At 40.8% G+C, this 20,705-nt stretch overlaps 1 protein-coding gene across 1 annotated transcript in view; it reads left to right on the forward strand.

Annotated features, from left to right (window-relative positions):
- Positions 1-20,705, forward strand: part of ALK (ALK receptor tyrosine kinase) — a 328,254-nt gene that overhangs the window by 213,393 nt on the left and 94,156 nt on the right. The window contains exon 5 of the mRNA XM_076334726.1: positions 3,329-3,456. Within this exon, the coding sequence (XP_076190841.1) occupies positions 3,329-3,456 (128 nt within the window). The remainder of the gene's footprint in view (positions 1-3,328; positions 3,457-20,705) is intronic.

Below are 20,705 nucleotides of genomic sequence, written 5' to 3' on the forward strand. Positions count from 1 at the left end.
GATTTCAGTATGAAAAGGTTCCACACATGGTATTTCCCCATCTATCTCAAAAGATCACTGAAGTAGCTTTTCTGTTACCTTGCTAAAATGCTTTCTAAAATTAGACTTGTAACATATAGGCCACTAATAGAAATTTAATAAAGCTACTCCTAATTAACATCTAATGCATATCAGTTATACTGAAGTAGATCTAGCAAGCCTGTAGTACAGGACCTGCAGATGAGTACGGGTCTGTTAAATACAGGGTGTTGTATGGAAAGGTCTGGAGATCAGAGTCCCTGTTCTGCCACAGAATGACAGCAGAATTGACTCCCATCAGAATTTGCCTGCGGGTGTCTCTACTGACCCAGTAGCTATTTTTAGTGTCCCTGATAAATGCACCAGTTAGTGTCATTTTTAGCTCATTTATTTTCATGTCTCTGAAGAAAGAGGCTGATACTTGGGATTTCTTTTCACATGAATTTTTGAATCTCAGACAACCTATTGCAGGAATTTGTACCACAAAATATGAATATATTTTGTAATGAATCTGGGCTTGAGTGAGTCTGCCTTTTCCAGTCTTGCATTGCGGTGATATAAAATACCTGCTTGGCAACAGCTCTGGGATTTAATAAAGTTTCTGTGGTAAACTATGAGAGGCCTGAGAATTTCAAACTAAAGTTATTGCACCAGTAACTCAGAAAAGCAATTCCTAAAACTCCTGGAACATTTATCCAGAGGGTTAGCAGTAGCACAGAAATGGAAATCATTGTTGAGAGCCACTGCATACTTGGAATTAAAATCCATCAGTCTTCTGAAGCTGAGGAAAACGATTTTCATGACATACAGATGCTTCTGTATTTCATAACCAAAATTAAATCTGGGGTGGTTTTTTACTCTATTTGTAGGGAATTTTGTATCCTCTAATTCCTACAATATACCTAACTTGAGATGACATCAAAAGAAATAACGCACGCAGAAGCTAGGCATTTAAAATACTCTCAATGCTTTATTTTATTTAATTTCAGTAAAAGCAGATTTATCTGTTTGGGGGAGGGGAACGGAAAAGGAGTGAGGATGCCAACATCCCCTTCTCAAGTGGGAACCTCGAGCTCAGAAGTTGGAAGATGAGATGTGGAAATGAAAATAACTGTAAACAGAAAATGAAACTTAGCAGTCTAGTTTCACTCTTCTTGCTGGAAAAGGAGGGAGGAAGAAACCTAGTAAATCATTAAAAAGCCATGTTCGCTTTTCTGAGTGGCAACTTGAACTGCATTAGCTGTTGGCAGGGTCTTTATGCAGCCCTTGCTTAGGACTTTTCTTTAGGTCTTTAACATACCTACCTGTTGGCAGCTTCCTTGCCTGCTGGGAATTTTGTCCAATTCAGCAGAGCGTAATGACATCGTTGTGTCCTTGATGAGATAAACAGTGTGTCTGCCTCTGGAGCAAAGAAAAGTCTCCTAGCTGCTAGTGGTATAGGGTCTGTGACTTGGGATTAACCCATGCTTGTAGCAGGCACAAGTGATGGTTGGTTAGTGCAAATGTCATACACACATGTTGTTTTATTTCCTTTCAGAAGTGTGTCTTAACTTGGTAACATCCAAATTTTGGCATACTTCTGGAGAAGAAGGTTCTTGTTACGGATGCCAGCTAAACTGTGTAGTTTCTTTTGTTCAGAACATATGTTCCAGTGGGTTTCCTCCCTCAAGAAAAATGTGTTCTTGTGCACAGCCCACATACAAGCACAAACCCATATACCGGGGAGTGATGGGAATACTTGATGTGGAAACGTTTTTATAAGACCAGTGAAAAATGCATTGCCCCTGACCCATTATGTCAGCTAGAAATAGTTACAGTCTTCCTCAAAAATGTTTAATATTGGTGTTTGAAAGCAACTGAAGGAACACAATAAGTTTTCGTTCTCATCTGTTAAAAATTGCAGCTGGAGCTGTAAAGAGCATTTCCTAATAGGCTTTATTAGACCCCTGTTGTCTTGTTTGGCTGCTGCTGACCAGTTACAGTACGCTAAAAAGAAGTGTTTTTTCCTTGGTGCTGCATCTTTTCCTGTAACAGAAGAGAAATGTGAAAAAGTGGATTAGTAGTGACTGAGTGGCTTTACAGAATCTCCTGTCTCTGATCATGTTTATGGTTAGCGAGCAGGCACTGGGGTGAAATGGGTGATGGGTTCTGTATCACTGCCAAAGTAATACACGCCTCTTGGGAAGTAGCCCTTCACAAATGGTGTCAACAAGTGGTTTTACTGGCAGCCTGTGCCCAAGGATGAAAGGTGAAATGGGCCAGAGCATGTTACCATACCAGTATTTTATTCCTCAAAGTTTTCCTTGCAGATCAGAATTCTAGTATATTGGGGAAAAGACACATACTTATATTTTTATTGTCTACCTTTAGACATGTCTTGCTGGACACAGAACATATGAAAGTTAAATCAGAGGTGATGTGTAACAGCTGAGGGGCTAGAAGAAGTTCTTCTGCTGGCTGGCAAAGTGTTTCAGGCAGAGCAGCAGACCCAGCTGATCAGAGGGGAGAAGGTGGACGTTAAAGACAGCCAGGCCTTGATGTCTTCTAGCGTCTCAGAGAGTGAATTAAGCTCATGCAGACTTTTTGTTCTCATTTACTCTTGGCAACAAGCAGACTAAGTTGAAACACTCTTGGAGTGTGGATGTTAGTCTCCAGGGTTGCTAATCCAGTTCCTTAGTTCCTTGATTTACTTGGTGGGACTTTTTGTTTGTTTGTTTGGGAGGCTGGGGGGAGGAACTGCGAGGAGGAGAAATGGCATGTTTTAGTTGTAGTGCTTCATGCCCATGTAGACACTCCAGCCAGCCCCATTAGAAGCAAAGCGTGTTACCTCAACCAGCGATGCAGTGCTGGGAATTATAGCTGTTGAGCAAGCCCTGGAGACTGGCTTATTGCCTGAGTGACTAAGAGACTTTGCCGGTGAGAAGCAGGCAGAGTTGTATGTAGAGGGTGTGCATGTGCGCTACAGATTCCACAGCTTGCTTTGCAAAGAAAGTTAGGCTTCTTTTAAACAGCAGGCAGACATCTGTGAGAAATCCGGGAGCACAGAAGTGTGACAGAAGAAAGCAATAAGCTACTATTTAGCTGGGTTTTCCACATCTTAGCTGGGTGGAAATCTTGGTGCTTAGAAGCTTGCTTTTGCAAAATCCATGGGAGGGAAAGGCCCTGACCATGGGGCACCCTGAGGGGAGTGAGGGCTGGGGTAGGAGGCACAGTATGACTAGCCACATGTGGAGCTGCTGCTTTGGGGGATTTGGTCCTTTCTTACCGCTCTTCTCCTTTGTTGTTTCCTCTCGCTGTATGATGAGACCAGATGGGTGTTGCTTCAAAGGAGAGTTGGACATCTAGAGAAACCATTTCGGATCTCACTGGAGTATGTTGCTAATGGGAACAAGAGCGTAGCAGCTGTGGATTCCTTTGCGATGAAGAACTGCAGTACAGGTAACGTAGAGTATTTTATTGCTTCTAGCTCATAGTCTTTTGATGCCTTTTTGGAGAGGAGCATGATTTTTGACTGTTACAGAACCTTCACAGAATGAAAGCTTCTCATCAAATCAGTTGTTTAAATAAAAAAGAAATAGGGTCCCTTTCAGGGAAGAATTTTTCTAATGTTGCCTTAGAAGTTTTTAACTTCTTGAAGGAAACAAGATTTATTGGGTTTTTTTCCCCTTTGGAAAGAATTTCTAGGAAAATTTCATTTTGGGAGAACCAAAGCAGTATTCATCCTGGCTTGCCAGATGCCCATCCTGGCAACTTCACTTTCTGCAGCAGAAAGTAGAACAGATGAGTGGTTCCTAGACAGATAGCTTGCAAGTCATCTTTTTGATGTTCATGGTAACCAATTTCAGGGCTGTTCTTTTGAACAACTGTGGAAAACTTGATTCTAATAAAATATGCCTTTCTTTGACAATGTTCCAAAGCAGTTATTGCTGAGTAACCCCTAATAGCTCAATGTAGTGCATGGAATTTTAATAATGGGCAACCTTAATGGGGGTTACTTTTTTAAATACAAGCTCCGTTATCAATTCAAGTATGTAAATTTAGTGCTTCTTGCCAGAAGCAGCTGCATTTTAGTTCTACCAGCTTTATGGAGCTTGTGAATCATACTGAAATATTTAGGTGGCATGTCAGTGAAGAATATTACTACTTATAGAACATAACACATTACATTTTGTCCATTTTATTTATTTGGAGTACTGCTGAGTTGAGCTGCATGTCCTTCTTTTCAACCTGTCTAGGACAGGGAAATCTGCTGGAGAATATACATTGTTTTGGCTATTTACGTTGCTCTCCACAAAGGCCAGTTGTATTAAGGGGTTTATTGCACTGTCTGTGCATAAAGGTGATCTCTAAGCTCCAACAAGGAACAGCCTGACATTGTACTGAAAGCACAAAGCATGTTCAGACAGAATGTACCTGTTCTGCTGCTGGTGTACGGAACACATCTTGGTGTCTCTCTAAGGCTGAAAGGAAAGTGTTGCAACTCCCCAAAACAAAAAAGTGAATGGGACAGAAGTCATTCAAATCCACAGTGCTTTTGGAATTCATTGCAACAAATTTTATGACAGACTACAGGAGATACTCAGCTCCCATGAAGGTACATGGATTCTTCTCTTGGGAGTGCTTGGGGAGCCGTAGGTGAAGGACAGTCAGCTGAGTGAAAGGATAATGTTGGCTAAGTGAGCTCATACCCGTACTGCGCACCATTCTGCAGATGACAGATGTCAGTTGCTGCGGCTATTAAGATACATTGTGAGCAAAAGAAGGAACAAATCTCTCATTTTTGTCTACAGATTTGTAGCAATTGGCTACTCTCCTGCTCTGCTTACAGGACACGGTGTATGAATAATACCACCAGGGAAGAAAACCACTGGTTCTTTTTTCAGTTGGTTGAAATGCTAAGCCTTTTGCACAGAGCTGAAGATGTGGTACTGTGTCCTTTTACTAGAAAAGAACGTGGTGATGAGCAGCCACGGGTATTACCTTAGGCTTGGAGGAAATAGGGAAAGCAAAAGAAAAGATTAATCTAAATCGTAACTTTTCTGCAGCTGTTAGAAGCCTTTGGGCAGCTTAGCTACGTGGATACCTTAATGTCACTGAAGCACCTAAAACATGGGTAAATTTGGGAAAGAAACATCTGAGAAACAGTAACAAGCCTTCAGCCTAATTTTTCTAAGCCTTTTAAAGACCATATACACAATTTAAAAATAAATAAAGGCACATAGACAATCTTAGGAAATTAGGCTTTGATTTCCGTAGGTGGATACAGGTTTGGATCTAAATTAGATGCCAACAGGGGCTTTGAAGAAGGTAGAAGGTTGAGGTTGGGATTTAATTTGGAGCATTGGGAATTCCATTTTTTGAGTTCTTTAATCATGGAAAAGATGGGATTTTTATTGCATTTGAACTGAAAAAATTACAGCATATTTGGGATTGAATGGGAAATTAAAATTTAAGAAAATAAATTCAGATGCTGATAAAATTCTGAATTTTTTTCCAATTCTAAATTTAAAAATTCTAGATTCATATCCCATCTAACTAAAAATTGTTGAGTGGAAACATAAGTCTATCATTGCAATGTCTTAATTGTACTCTGCATTTCCCTTTCTTCATTCGACAGCGCAGCAGATTAGAAAATCAAAGTGATTTGTTGCTTGAATATCTTCACGTTTCCCAATTCCTGTCATATAATTGGTCTTGATTGGGTTCGCTTGATAGACAAAAGGAAAGCCCTTGCAGATTGAGGGGTTTAATTTGGGTTTGGTTTTTTGTTTGTTTTTTTGTTGTGTTGTTTTTTTTTGTTTTTTAAATGCTCAGGATTGGCCAAAACTGTATTTGGTGCATCTCTTATCATTGCTGTAGTTCACCACCGCCATTCTTCTCATGCACTCCATCCTCTGGCTTTAATTCTTTAAGGGCTTTTTAGCACTTGACATTTGCTAAGTGTTGGGGTTTTTTTACAGAAAATTTTCCTGAACCATAGGATTAGATTCCGATCAGAAAGCCCCTACAGTCAATAGAAAGGCTGCTTGGACTTCTAAAGGTTTTGGATCAGGACAGTTAACAGGTAGCATTGCCCATCGTCCTACAGCCAATTGACTTTCAATTACTGTCTTAAATGTGAAGCAGATTGTGTTTGTTAGTGTGTAAAACCTAAACTATTGATTGTCTAATTTTCTTTCTTACAACTTACTATTTAAATAAGTGCAGTATCCAAAGAAAAAAAATAATTACAAATTGCAAAGAAGTAATATATTAATTTAATAATGTCAGTTAAGAATTCGTTCCTTCTACAAGTGAAGTAATTGGTACAGTGGCATTTTATAGTTGATGGTAATTTCTAGTAATAAAAATAGAGTTCATTTCCTAAGTAATGTATTGACTTATTAATGATATTTAATGGGTTTCTTACTGATTTTTTATTGCAGTTGTAAATTAATTAATTTGCTAACTTATTTCCGAAAGTCTTAATTAAAGTACTTAATAGTAAGCACAAGTAAATGACAAGACATTGTTTTACTTAGCAATGTTCGATTTACCAATTCTAAGTAACTTTTTAAGTAAGGGACGTGGAGATCAAACGCTTCTAAAACACATTAAAGGTTTAATGATGCTCCAAGGCTGTTAAAAGCAGTTATTTCAGACACTCAGCCTGTCCAAGAGGAAGCACTTAGCTTTCAAGTTTTCAAGCTCAGTAAGCAACATAGAAAACATTTATTTTGGAGAGGGGAGATACTGTATGTTGTTGATTAAGTTAATGCTTCTGTCCACTCAGCAATAGCTTTTTTCAGTAGATACTGAAAGTACATAGAAATACACTCATTACCTTCAGAGCTGGTAAGTAGTTCTATAATGATCTCATGGTTATAATACATATGCAAATTTTTGAAAGTTGAAGTTAAGGTTGTACTAAAAGCAAAATCCTTGATCCCCAGCAGAGGACCTCTCAAGAAAGGAAAAATTTTGAAGACCTAAAGGTGATTTTACTGGAAAAAGAGATAGTGAGGGAAGAATAAGAATAGGGACTTGCAACATGTATGAAGAAATATGAGCAACTGCCAGATAGAATTTTTCATGATTCCATTTGATAAATAGTCTAGCAACAGGTTTATGAATCAACTGCAGGAAATCAATAAGGGCTTTCTCCAAACAGGATTACTTATGTATCTGAATCATTACTAAAATGATGTTTTTGTGTATTCAGACAAAACCTGAATATGTATCATTTCAGTTTTCCCACGTACGCTCACTTTCTGCAGTTTGTCTTATAAATTAATTTGCTGACAGGATGCTGTGGTTAACTGAACTTAATGAAATACCAGTGAGCCCCTTTTCAAAATGAGTTCTTGATGCTTCCTACTGGAAAATTGCCTAGTAAAGTTAACCTTTTCCAAACCGAGAACTGAAATAGTATCACAGTATCTGATAGAATCATAGAACAGCCCAGGTTGGAAGGGACCTCAAAAGATCATCTGGTCCAACGTTTCGTGGGAAAGGGAGCCTAGATGAGATTAACTAGCACCCTGACCAGCTGCATCTTGAAAATCTCCAGTGATGGGGACTCCACCACGTCCCTGAGGAGATTGTTCCAGTGATTGTTTGTTCTCACTGTAAAAAATTTAAACACGGGTTTCTAATTGAAGTCCCACATGACACACCTACAGCTAATTTTGATGTTAATAATTAATTAATTTAAAAAATTGTGTAACTTTTAAGTAAGTTTCGCTTGAGTAAAATTGCAAGAAGTTTACAGAAGATTTATGAAGCAACTAACTTAATTGTGTCAATTTTTTTTTTATTAATTATATGTTTAGTTGTAATCATGGGATAGTGGAGAGAAGACACGTACCTTCACTGAAACCAGCCGTGTCATCTTATATGGTCTGGAGATCCACCACTGCCCAGAAATTCAGGGGAACAGGTGAACAGAACAATGAGCACAGTCAGTATTGTGCTGTTGTTATAAAACTGAGAAATAGACATGATTTTAAAAAAAAAAAAAAGTAGTCTTAAATGTCAGAAGTAGTTGTCTCTCTTTGAGGTTTAGGATCAACATTTACCATAATACTTACTTGGCCTATCCAGGTCATTTTTGTGTAAAGGAAGCTGGAGAATTTCCTTTGGCATTAATGCCATGGTTAAGGAGCTTACCAAGCCAGAGGATAGATCCAGAGTTAATTGAAGTCAATGGGAATTATTCAGTATGTTTGGATTAAGTTCTGAGTATCCTTCATTTAAAAAAAAAATAAATAAAGTAAGGCAGATTGGCTGCATTTTCCTTGGAGTGGCCTGTGCTATTTATACAGTTCCACTGAGCTGGTTTTCCTGTGGATCTAATTTCACTAAGTAGGCATTTGGAAAAGGTTTGCTATTTTAAGAGTAGTTGTTTCCAAATGCTTTGGCAACCACCTTCCTCCCTATTCACCTCTGCTCCCCCATGAGGTATGACTGATTATTCTGACTTCAGGTTGTGTGCCAAAAACCATCTCTAACCTGCTAGTGTTTTAATCCTCCAGGGATCTTGTGTTGGAGAAAAAACTGCTTTACAGATGAGTGCGGTAGCTGTAGTGAAGTTAAATCATTTTAAGGTAATTCCAAAGTGAAAATTATTTCACTTGTGGTTTGTGCCCATTTAAGTAAAATAAATTTAATGCAGTTGTTATGGGGCTTATCTTTGTTTTCATTTTTCATTTTCATCTTTTTTAAATTAAGTTATAGTAACGCTAGGAATAAAAAATTAAGCAAATTTAGTCCTAATATTGCTTCTAGAAAAGGCACAGTAACTCAATTAGTGGTAGAGTAGCTTCTTACAGTAATGAATTAGTGATTATGCATTTCTGTTGCTGACTGTGAACACCTACTTCTTGTGGAGCCAAATTTAGACAGTGATGGTTGTGTTAAATAATTTAATCTGTTTAGAACATCAGTGTACTCATGAAAGGGGAGGGAGATGAACCTGAATATCTAGAGCATTTAGTTTTCATAGGTCTGTCATGCCAGTGTGTTGGTGAATGGGACCTAGTGTTCTGTGGTTTTATTTAGCAATCAACTGATGATATATTTGGGGTTTTAAGATATGAGGAGGGAGGTATAAAGAAATGTTTTAGGTGGTGTAATAACGCTCATAAAACTGGTCTTTAAAATTGATGCATTCGTAGGGAAGGTGGAAGGGCTGGAATCTGCCACAGCAGGACCGAATGTGGATGTTTCTTAGACAAAGTTACTGTCTTACCAGAGTGGGCAGGTTCATCTACTCTAATTCAAAAAAGGTTAGGTGATTTGGGTTAAGAAACAGAACTGAGAAATCTCAGTCTTTAAAAGCCAAAGCTTTAATAATCAAAAGAGAAGGGCCTGCTCATAAGAGGTGCTGGAAACTGCTTGAGACACACTGCAAATCCCTCAGTTCCCCTGCAAATGTTGGCAGTTGTGGGTCTTAAGTACTTTTTAACACCTTGAAGAATTGGCCAATACATTATCTTTTTAATGCTGTATATGATTTTTATCCTGACCTTCTACCTTAATTAAGGCTTATTTCAATGGGGGAGCCATTGATTCAGGGAAAGAAAATGAACTCTGTAATCTGCTTTCCCCAAATTGAACTTATTTTTATTACTATTAATTGCTGCCACTTAGTTCTTGTGATGTTTTAACTGCTTGGATTTATTGAAACAATCATAGGATTCACTATTATCACTTGAGAATGGGGAGGACAATGATGATTTACAGATGACCCAATGATTTTAAACCAGTATTACTCCAGATTCAAAGATTTATGCAAGCTGATTCCATTGTGTAAGTAGATGACAGTCTCTCTCTGTCCCTTTCTCTCTCCATAATAAACCCCTACATTTTCTAAAGGCTGGTAGCCTGTAACAGAGGGCATGCAGAACCTTGATTTTGCTAAAACAAAGTCAGGGGTAGTTTTGCTCTGAGTTTTGTTTTATATAGATCCATGAACTTCCCTGCTAGCTGTAGGAAAGGTTTTTGATTTAAACAGGACTGATGTTTGAAGATGTTAAGACCTGGCTATGCAACTTGATTCATGTTTGTGAAGAATTACAGTGGTCTTTGAGAAGAGGTGAGAGACAGCAAGGAAGCTTAGAAAGTCAGAACAGAAGAGGGAGATGATCAAGCAAAAAGGATAGGAGTCAGACTGTGTGAGCAAAAGAATAAATGAGAGAGGGAGAGATGAGGAAAGGAGAGATGGCAATAAACTGGTAACACTGAAAACAAATGACAGGATATCAGGCAGGAATAATTGGTCTAGATAGTGGAAGTGATTAAAGAGTTTGACCAGTTAGAAAGTGATTGGAATAAATATTTACAATCCAATTGATTAACTAGAGCAATCAAACTTAATCAGATAGCCACTCAATCAACCAGACTGAACTAACTAGATGGATAATCTGTTGAACCGGCAAAGAAACCAAGTAAGACTGAGGGAAGTTCAGTGAATTGTGAAAATTGAATGAAATGCAAATAGCTTGATCAATTAACATTTAAAATTATCAAATGCAAAGATAAATGAGTGTATGTTCAGGTGGAAGCTAGTCCCGTTTTCTGGCATGACTCAAACGAGCCCGAAGGGCATTGGTGAGCAAAATCATTTTTGGAAAATGAAGAACAAGAATGAGGAGAAGATGGGACAAGAAGGAAAGAAGATTTTCTGTGTGCACTTCCAGGCTGTAGAAGACAAAATAATGTCAGCAGCAAGAACCTTATTTTTTTAAAGGCCTGCGTAAGTATCATACACACCAACGCTGGATTCTGAGGTAGCACTGCTCTGTAGTGGTGCAACGCATACAAGATGGAGAAAAGATATAATTCCTTCTCTTTCTTTACCACAGTGAAGACTTGTTTAGATTTTGGCTCAAGGCACTTCTATACCTCAGGGCATATCTTCTGAAGTATTCAAGTTCAGCTTGTTTTCTCTATCTGAGAGGTCTCATTGCAAATCTCCCCAGTCTTGCTATAAGATCCTATCCAGCTCTTCCCTTTTCGTGTCGAAAACCTTCATCTTTCTGCTTCAGGGAGCCCTGCTTGCTTTGTCCTGCTGTTCAGTTTCTGCATGATCTACTGCAGCCAGCTTTCTTAGCAAACCAATTGCTGCACCAAACCACAGACATTGTTTAATAATTCTGCACTGTATCTAGTGTGGGAGAGGTGTGGCAGGTTGGTGCCAGCAGTGATGGATACATTGAAGTAGACACTCTGCAACAGAACAGCTAAAACCAAAAAGCCCCGACCTTGTAATTCCAAATCAAATCCATAACACATAAATAGAAATGCCAACTAACTAAACCCGATGCATCAGTTTTTCCCTGAAAAATTTAAGAATCTGTAATGGGGGACCAAAGTTTTCTGAAAAGGAGTGCGTGCCCTTTCAACAGATGAGACTCCTTTATGCTGTATTTGGAAACTCACAACCTGTAGCTGCGCATCAGAATCTCGGTCAAGATCATTAAACCTGTATGTTGCGATTCTTTTGCTTCAAAGTCATGAAAAACGTGGGGAAAGAGAGGAACTTTCTAAAGCTACCAAGTGACTTAGGAGCACAAATTAATGGCAACGGTGCTCCTTAGTCCCCCGGGAGTTTTCAAAAAATCCCATCGTTATTGAGTTGCACTGAGGCATGCCTTCCACCTGTGAGGATGAGAAAGGACAGGCTGTGCACTGTGCTTCCATGGAGGCAGTTTTACAGCGTACCTCCATAAATGAGGCATACAGGGCTTTTATGAATTGAGCCTTTGAAAGCCCTGCTAGTAAGGCATATTGATCCACAAGTCACATACGGATGGCAAGATCTTAAATTACCAGTCAGGTTTTATTACATGGAAGAAATTTTAAGAATACTGTTTCCCCTTCTTCTTTAAATGATTGCCAGCTGAAGTGCTGAAGTTTTGTACAACTGGGAGGTTGCAAGCACTTAAATGAGTCAGCTGGATTCTGGGTCCAATTCCAGATTGAAGTGTATTGTTCATGGGGCATGATTGATGGAGTATCAGCAAATTTGTAAGCAAAATAAGAGGTTTGGAAATGTTTTTCAGCTCTACAAGGAAATATAATTTAGTCAACTCTTATAGAGAGATTTATCATGTTTCAAAAATAATATCAATGGTGCATTTTTCATTTGATGTGAATGGAGATGAAAACAGCAACTATTTTGATACCTCAAAACTTTGAGAGTTGAGAGGCAATCTGTCTGGTTCTGTGAGATGATGGGTTGCGGCATACTGGGATCTAAGCTGTTTTGGTTGATTTGTGTGAGCCACAATCTAGAGTAAATGATTTTGTGGAGACTACAGCAGTGAATATTCTGTGCACTTAAGCGTAAATTATGTACTGGATTTTTAAGACGTCATTTAGAGCTGTAAGCAACAACTGCATAAATCCAGCATCATGTTATACAGTACAAAAAAAGATAAATATGAAAAGGATGAAATTTCAATATTTCTGTAATATTATCAGTGTTACTATTGATTTATAGAAAATCACTGTTGACTCTTTAAGCACCTCACGGAATAACAGTGTATGTACATGTGTTTATGAACATATGTTAATGAAACCGTAACAAAAAGAAAGCAATCACTCGAAGATCAGAAACACTAAGTGTAAAGTTTTGGCAACAGTGCTAAGTCATCAGGCACTTTTATTGTACACATCAGTAACAAAACAGTACTAAAGTGACTTACCTGTCTACAAAAACTGCCAAGTGGCTTAGACAGCAAAGTAACAGAAGTATTTACTGCATGCGAGCTATTTCCCAAAGTAAAGGAAGTGAATTGAGTAACTATGAAGTTAACTTGGGTGGAGCTTCTGCTAGTGAAAGTTGTAAAGCATGTTGCACGTCATCCCATTAATTGTTGGAGCTTCGACTGCTTGCATCAGCTGAAGATCTGTCCCTATATATTTATCAAAGCTTTCGAAAAAGGGGGAGCCTAACAAAAGGTTTGAAAGGAACATTGCTGATTTGGACTTCAGTTTCTTTGTCATTGCTGGGCTCTTCACAGCCAACTGAAGCATTTGGTTTGGAAAACAGAAGAGTTAGGTTTAAGTTATAGCTGTTCTTTCATTGTAGGTAAAGGAGGCTGGAGCTGATGCTTAGTGTTTGCAATGATACTTACTACTATAAAGTTACACTGATTTTTTTAAAAACTGGATTGCAAAATACATTTTGTACAAAGTATATTTTCTAAAAATATAACTTACCACTGATTAAGACAAATGAGAAATGCAAAATAACCTTTTCTATCATACGTTGGAAAAAAGTTCTACTCCAAGAGAAGTTTGACCTGCTCATCTTTGCACAGAGTGCTTTGCAGTGGTCTTCCATGCTTACAGTGTTTGTCTTCTGTTTTCTTCTAATTTCATCTTTGGAGTACCTCCGACTTCCTCTGCTCCCAAGTGAAATCAGGCAATTTCTCTCATTTGGACAAGCCTATTCCTCTTCTTTCCCTTTAGTCATAAAACATTCCTGCCTATCTAATCTCATCACAAAACCTGTAGGGCAATTATTACTCCATTATAAGTTTATATTGTAGCAAGTAGTCTTCATCTTAATTGTTGATTTGTAGAATGTGGGCTAATTTGTGACTTCATGTAGGTCCCCTTAAATTATAATAAATGTGCTTCTATTTGCAGTTCTGTTACTAGCAGTACCAGAAATCAGCAGTGTCTGTAATGCATTACAGTTGTCTTTCTCGAGTATAATAGCAGTCAGGGCATTCTCTGGTTCATATTATTTTTTGACTTTTCAAGTAAACAATGCATTCCTTTCCTGGACAATTAGGGTAATAGCCGAAATGAAACCGAAGTGTCATGACCGGGCAGGTTGCCACCAAATGGAAGTCAGTTGTGCAAAATTATTATTCCTACACTGCAAGGCCACAGTGATACTGTTCTGTAAATACTACAGAGGAGTTTATTACTGTTTCCATTTATTCATATTGCTATACCATCTCAGAGCAGTACTCACAGATTGGTCTGTGCTGTGCACTGAGTACAAGCAAAGGACAAAGAAATTAGATTGTGAATTCCTTAGCACAAATACAAAGGCAAGTGGCAACAGATGAAAAAGATGACCAAAGCCCTTTGCCCGGGCCACAGTGAATGAGCATTAGATTAGCTGACACCTGGGATGGGATTAGGTGGGAGGAAACGGAAACAATTTTAAATAGCCCTTTCATTGATCTTAGCAATAAGAGCAAAGTAGTGAGTGAACAGAATCGGGCCATTTGTGGCAGCAACAATAACCAGCAGTTTACTGGTGCATCTCTAACTAGTTTAAGTCAAGGGATTCGACCGATGAAACAGGAAAGAGTAGACTTGCTGTCAGCTTTGAGTTTTTAGTTAATGCTAGGCATTGCCTAAGCTGCGACCGCGTTGGTATAATTGAGCGCTGTCTCTGGGGACTCCTCTTTAGAAAATTGCATTCATTCTGAAAGTTACTTGGGCAGACAGCTTGGTCATGGCAGAACTTCACTGTTTGCCTAAGGAATCTTGCTGTACTTGTGTGGGTTTTACAAATTTCCAAGTGTTCACAAAGAGTGCATAGGAAAGGCATTAGATGAAATGAAGACAGTTTATTTTCCAGTTTACAAAGCCAAGCTTGTAAGCTTGGCTTGTCCCTTTCTCCTTATTTCTTTGTCTTAATAGTGTATGGGAGACCTCTTTTTTAACACATCCACATTCTGCTGATGCTGACTGCTTTTTTTAGCATTTGAACAAAGGCCAGAAAATATTTTCAGTGGATAGGAGACAAAAAAATCTTCTCCTAAACTCCAATGTGCAAAGCTAATTTCCAAGCAGTTCAGCACAATTCTCAGTCTAGACCTCAACTGAACTGTCAGGGAATAAAATCTGTATAATAAACCAGTCATCTAATTCACGACATCATGGGATTCAATCTCCCTAGACAAAATTTAGTTCAGACATTCAGATGCTTTGTTGTATGAAGTTAGACAAGGTGGTATTAATCTTTTGCGACTTCAGCTGTCTGAAAGTTAGGCATCATGTCAAAGCTAGTCTCTAGGATCCCTCTGTAGTCAACAGAGAGAAAAAGAGGCACTTCAGAGAGCAATTCATTCCACCTTTAACATCATAGCATCATCAGAGTGTCAGAAAGGGGACAGTGCTTTGCTTGAAGAATTGTAGCCTGGAATTTCTAACAGAACTATCCTTTTAAAGCCAGTGGGTGCTTTAATACCTGTAATCTATAAAGTCTGCCCACCAGTTCCTCACTTTTGAATGAGCAGTGTCAGGCAAGGAACCTTTAACAAACGTATTCTCTATTGAACATTCTCAACGCTCACTGGTTAGCATGCTAGATAAATCATTTTATAGTAATTATTTTGCAGGAGTTTATTCAGAGTCTGTTAGGATAAACCCTGAAAAAAAATGAATGGCTGTTGAGTACAAGATTAATAGTGCTATCCAGGAATACTTTACAATACCAGCATTACCAATAGAAGCTTCATCCGTGCAGCTTTGACAGGATGCTTCCAGTCAGACCTAGAAGTCTCTCTGCACTAAAACCACCAGCTGTTCTGGGAAACCTGTATAAGTTATAAACCAGAAATCAGCCCTGGGCTTTTACCCTCTGTAGATATTTCATGAATGGGTCTAGAAAAGAAGGTATATTTCTGAAAAAAAACCATAGTCCTTTCACACAGAACATTCAGATACAGAAGGTTTGTCAAAAGTAAAGTGGTTGTTGGTAGAAGCAGAGCTACAGTCAAGAGCCTTCTAATGGAGCTCTGTAGATCGTATTGCTTCTCTGAATCCTCACAGATTCACTTATATGTAAAAGCTTTGATTATTTGTTGTTGTTGTTGAATGACCACATTCCTTTATGGGAGACCTCAATGAAGGCTTTTTGAAAAATCTACTTAAATTGAGTTGCATTTGGATATTGGATCCCATGCTGCTTTCCAAAGAGTGGTAATAGAAGATCCACATTATTTTTTCAGTTACTTCCTTACCAGTTGGTACAATTCCCTCTCTTGCATTATCTTGTTTATTTTTATTACCCTTGTGAATGACTCTGTCACTTCTGTTTAAGCAGAAGCGGTAACTCAATCCCTTAATAAATCCTTAAACAACATTGCTTCTAAGTGAGGTTAAGATCTATATTATATGCAGCATTTGCCTTGAACCTTAATTTATCCTACTTCTGCAAGCATATCTGGTTACATTCAGGAGTTAGTCATTTCAAATCCAGTTCCTGGAGGTCATTGAGTTCTAGCCTAAATTTCAACTGACAGGACTTCTTAGGCATGATATACCATTAAGAGTCATGTCAGGGAATTTCTATTCCATTATGTTAGTGTAATCAATGTTTCTTCTTTATCAGGAAAATTTAAAACAAAATGCTTTTTTTCTGAACAGAAAATTGTACCAAATTTTTTTTCGGTTGTATGTTCATTGTGTTTTAATAATTTTAAATACTAGTCTGCAAAAAAGCTGCTATGATTTCCTGTACATAAACACACCCTTTTATCTCCATTTTTGATTTAAAGAAAGGTCCCTCTTGTGCAGTTCTAAATTGAGACAGAATTTCCTCTGAACTTGAGCATCCTTGCAGTTTTTTTTCCATTCTCCTTGTTTTAGAAGCAGTCTTGAGCTGAATATGAATTGGCAGGGCTCATTGAGAGGGCTTTAAACTAGGTTCGAAGGGGGAAAGGGATAAAACCAGGCTCACTAGAGATGAGCCTAGGGGTGGCGTGCCGATGCTGGGGGCGAAATCGATAGCCCAGCTCAAGTACATCTACACCAATGCACGCAGCATGGGCGGCAAACAGGAGGAGCTGGAAGCCATTGTGCAGCGGGATAGATATGACTTAGTCGCCATCACAGAAACATGGTGGGGTGACTCTCATGATTGGAGTGCTGCAATGGATGGCTATAGACTCTTCAGAAGGGACAGGAGAGGAAGGAGAGGCGGTGGGGTGGCCCTGTATGTTAGGGAGTGTTTTGATTGTCTAGAGTTCAACGATTGTGATGACGATACGGTTGAGTGTTTATGGGTAAGGATGAGGGGGAAGGCCAACGAGGCAGATATCCTGCTGGGAGTCTGTTATAGACCACCCAACCAGGATGAAGGGGTGGATGAAGCATTCTACAAGCGGCTGGCAGAAGTCTCTCAATCGCTAGCCCTTGTTCTCATGGGGGGACTTCAACTTCCCGGACGTCTGCTGGAAATAAAACATGGCAGAGAGGAAGCAGTCTAGGAGGTTCCTGGCGTGTGTGGAAGACAACTTCCTGACACAGCTGGTAAGTGAGCCTACCAGGGGAGGTGCCTCGCTTGACCTGCTGTTTACAAACAGAGAAGGACTGGTGGGAGATGTGGTGGTCGGAGGCTGTATTGGGCTTAGCGACCATGAAATGGTAGAATTCTCATTTCTTGGTGAAGGAAGGAGGGGGGCCAGCAAAACCACAACCATGGACTTCCGGAGGGCGGACTTTGGCCTGTTCAGGACACTGGCTGAGAGAGTCCCTTGGGAGACGGTCCTGAAGGGCAAAGGGGTCCAGGAAGGCTGGACATTCTTCAAGAAGGAAGTCTTAAAGGCGCAGGAGCAGGCTGTCCCTGTACGCCGTAAGAAGAACGGGCGGGGAAGACGACCGGCCTGGCTGAACGGGGAGCTTTTGCTGGGACTCAGGAAAAAAAGGAGAGTTTACCACTTGTGGAAGAAGGGGCAGGCGACTCAAGAAGAGTACAGAGATCTTTGTGGTCGTGCAGAGAAGAAATGAGAAAGGCAAAAGCCCAGCTAGAACGTAATCTGGCTGCTGTCGTTAAAGACAACAAAAAAAGCTTTTACAAATATATTAATGACAAGAAGAGAGCCAAGGAGAATCTCCATCCTTTATTGGATGCAGGGGGGAACATTGTCACTGAGGATGAGGAAAAGGCTGAGGTACTCAATGCCTTCTTTGCCTCAGTCTTTAACAGGCAGACCAGTTATCCTCGGGGTACTCGGCCCCCCGAGCTGGAAGACAGGGACGGCGAGCAGGATGAACCCCCCATAATCCAAGAGGAAGCAGTCAATGACCTGCTACGCCACCTGGACACTCACAAGTCTATGGGGCCGGATGGGATCCACCCGAGAGTGCTGAGGGAGCTGGCGGAGGTGCTCGCCAAGCCGCTCTCCATCATTTATCAGCAGTCCTGGTTAATGGGGGAGGTCCCGGACGACTGGAGGCTTGCCAATGTGACGCCCATCTACAAGAAGGGCCGGAAGGAGGATCCGGGGAACTACAGGCCTGTCAGCCTGACCTCGGTGCCGGGGAAGATTATGGAGCGGTTCATCTTGAGGGCGCTCACAAGGCATGAGCGGGACAACCAGGGGATCAGGCCCAGCCAGCACGGATTCATGAGAGGCAGGTCCTGCTTGACCAACCTGATCTCCTTCTGTGACCAGGTGACCCGCCTAGTGGATGAGGGAAAGGCTGTGGATGTGGTCTACCTGGACTTCAGCAAGGCCTTTGACACCGTCTCCCACAGCATTCTCCTAGAGAAGCTGGCGGCTCATGGCTTAGACAGGTGGACTCTGCGCTGGGTCAAAAACTGGCTGCACGGCCGGGCCCAGAGAGTTGTGGTGAATGGAGTTAAATCCAGTTGGCGGCCGGTCACGAGCGGTGTTCCCCAGGGCTCAGTTTTGGGGCCGGTCTTGTTTAATATCTTTATCGATGATCTGGATGAGGGGATCGAGTGCACCCTCAGTAAGTTTGCAGACGACACCAAGTTGGGCGGGCGTGTTGATCTGCTCGAGGGTAGGAAGGCTCTGCAGAGGGACCTGGACAGGCTGGATCGATGGGCCCAGACCAATTGTATGAGGTTCAACAAGGCCAAGTGCCGGGTCCTGCACTTGGGCCACAACAACCCCATGCAGCGCTACAGGCTTGGAGAAGAGTGGCTGGAAAGCTGCCTGGCGGAAAAGGACCTGGGGGTGCTGGTCGACAGCCGGCTGAACATGAGCCGGCAGTGTGCCCAGGTGGCCAGGAAGGCCAATGGCATCCTGGCCTGTATCAGAAATAGCGTGGCCAGCAGGAGTAGGGAAGTGATCGTGCCCCTGTACTCGGCACTGGTGAGGCCGCACCTCGAATACTGTGTTCAGTTTTGGGCCCCTCACTAAAAGAAGGACGTCGAGGTGCTGGAGCGTGTCCAGAGAAGGGCAACGAGGCTGGTGAGGGGTCTGGAGAACAAGTCTTATGAGGAGCAGCTGAGGGAACTGGGGTTGTTTAGCCTGGAGAAAAGGAGGCTGAGGGGAGACCTCATCGCTCTCTACAACTACCTGAAAGGAGGTTGTAGCGAGGTGGGTGTCAGTCTCTTCTCCCAAGTAACAAGCAATAGGACGAGAGGAAATGGCCTCAAGTTGCGCCAGGGGAGGTTTAGATTGGATGTGAGGAAAAATTTCTTTACTGAAAGAGCGGTTAAACATTGGAAGAGGCTGCCCAGGGAAGTGGTGGAGTCACCATCCCTGGAGGTATTTAAAAGACGAGTAGATGAGGCACTTAGGGACATGGTTTAGTGGGTGGTGGTGTTGGGTCAATGGTTGGACTCGATGATCTTAGAGGTCTTTTCCAACCTCAATGATTCTATGATTCTATGATCACAGATCAAGACCAAGCTGTGTTTACAAGTTTTCCCAAAGCTGCAAAGGTAATGGGAGTTAGCAGTCTGATGTTCCACAGTATGCCCTCTTTAAAAAAAGGAAAGGGAAATACTCCCTCTTCCATAAGTTGCTTTGCATGGAATAGTAAGAATATTATCATGTATCAGAAGTATCTCACATATTAGAATGACATTTTTTAAAAGTGACTAGAGCACAGCCACTGAGTTGCTCCTTTACCTTGTAGCACCACTGTATTGTGGCTTTGTTCCCCTAGTCTTTAAGCACATCACAAGAGTCTGTAAGATGTTTTAATGCAGCCCAGAGAGCAGCTGCCATTTGAAAATGAGACAGGTTAACATAAAATCCTTAATAGGTAAGAACTGTTGTTTTGGCCTCACCTGTCTGACTTTGCCTGAAATGAATTAGGGAGTACTTGCACATGCTGCTTCATCAGCGGATCAGGAAGGAAAGCAATCCTGAACAGATGGAGGCAATAACCTTTCCTGCCAATGCAGCTGGGAGAGGATGTCTGCCTGCAACCAAAGGGACTTACCTGTACCACAGCTCCAAATAACTCCAGGATCTCGTTACAGTCCAGTTTAACTCATTAGTGTTGACAACCGTGAGCTGAACTGTTGTTGCTAAGGCTAGAGCCTTGCACTGCCTGGGATATGTGGAGGGGAGTACCTTCACCTTGTGAATTTGTGACTGTATAGTTGAAAGTACTTGGGGTCTGTTGACTCATGGAGAGTAACACCTGTAGAAAAGCTTAAGAGGGGGACTCTGCCTTGTTTGCAGTAGTTGGGCCAAATACTTGTAACAGATCTCAGGGCCCTTCTGTGGCATTTCTTGCTGCAGTTTCTTCAAGCAGCAGATCTGTATTGTATTGAGTATCAGCAGAACTCAGAGATGGCCATTTCTTGAAAGCACCTTTTTGGAGAAATAGATTACGTTTCTAAAGCATCTCTCCACCTTCAAATGCATGTCCACTAAAAAGAAGCTTGGGTCCAGACTTGGTACTGGTAGGTTTCTATTGCTATTTTCCACTACAATGAAAAGCAATTTCCACTTGAATTTTGG

This window comes from Aptenodytes patagonicus, chromosome 3 (genome assembly GCF_965638725.1).
Source record: "Aptenodytes patagonicus chromosome 3, bAptPat1.pri.cur, whole genome shotgun sequence".
NCBI lineage: Eukaryota > Metazoa > Chordata > Aves > Sphenisciformes > Spheniscidae > Aptenodytes > Aptenodytes patagonicus.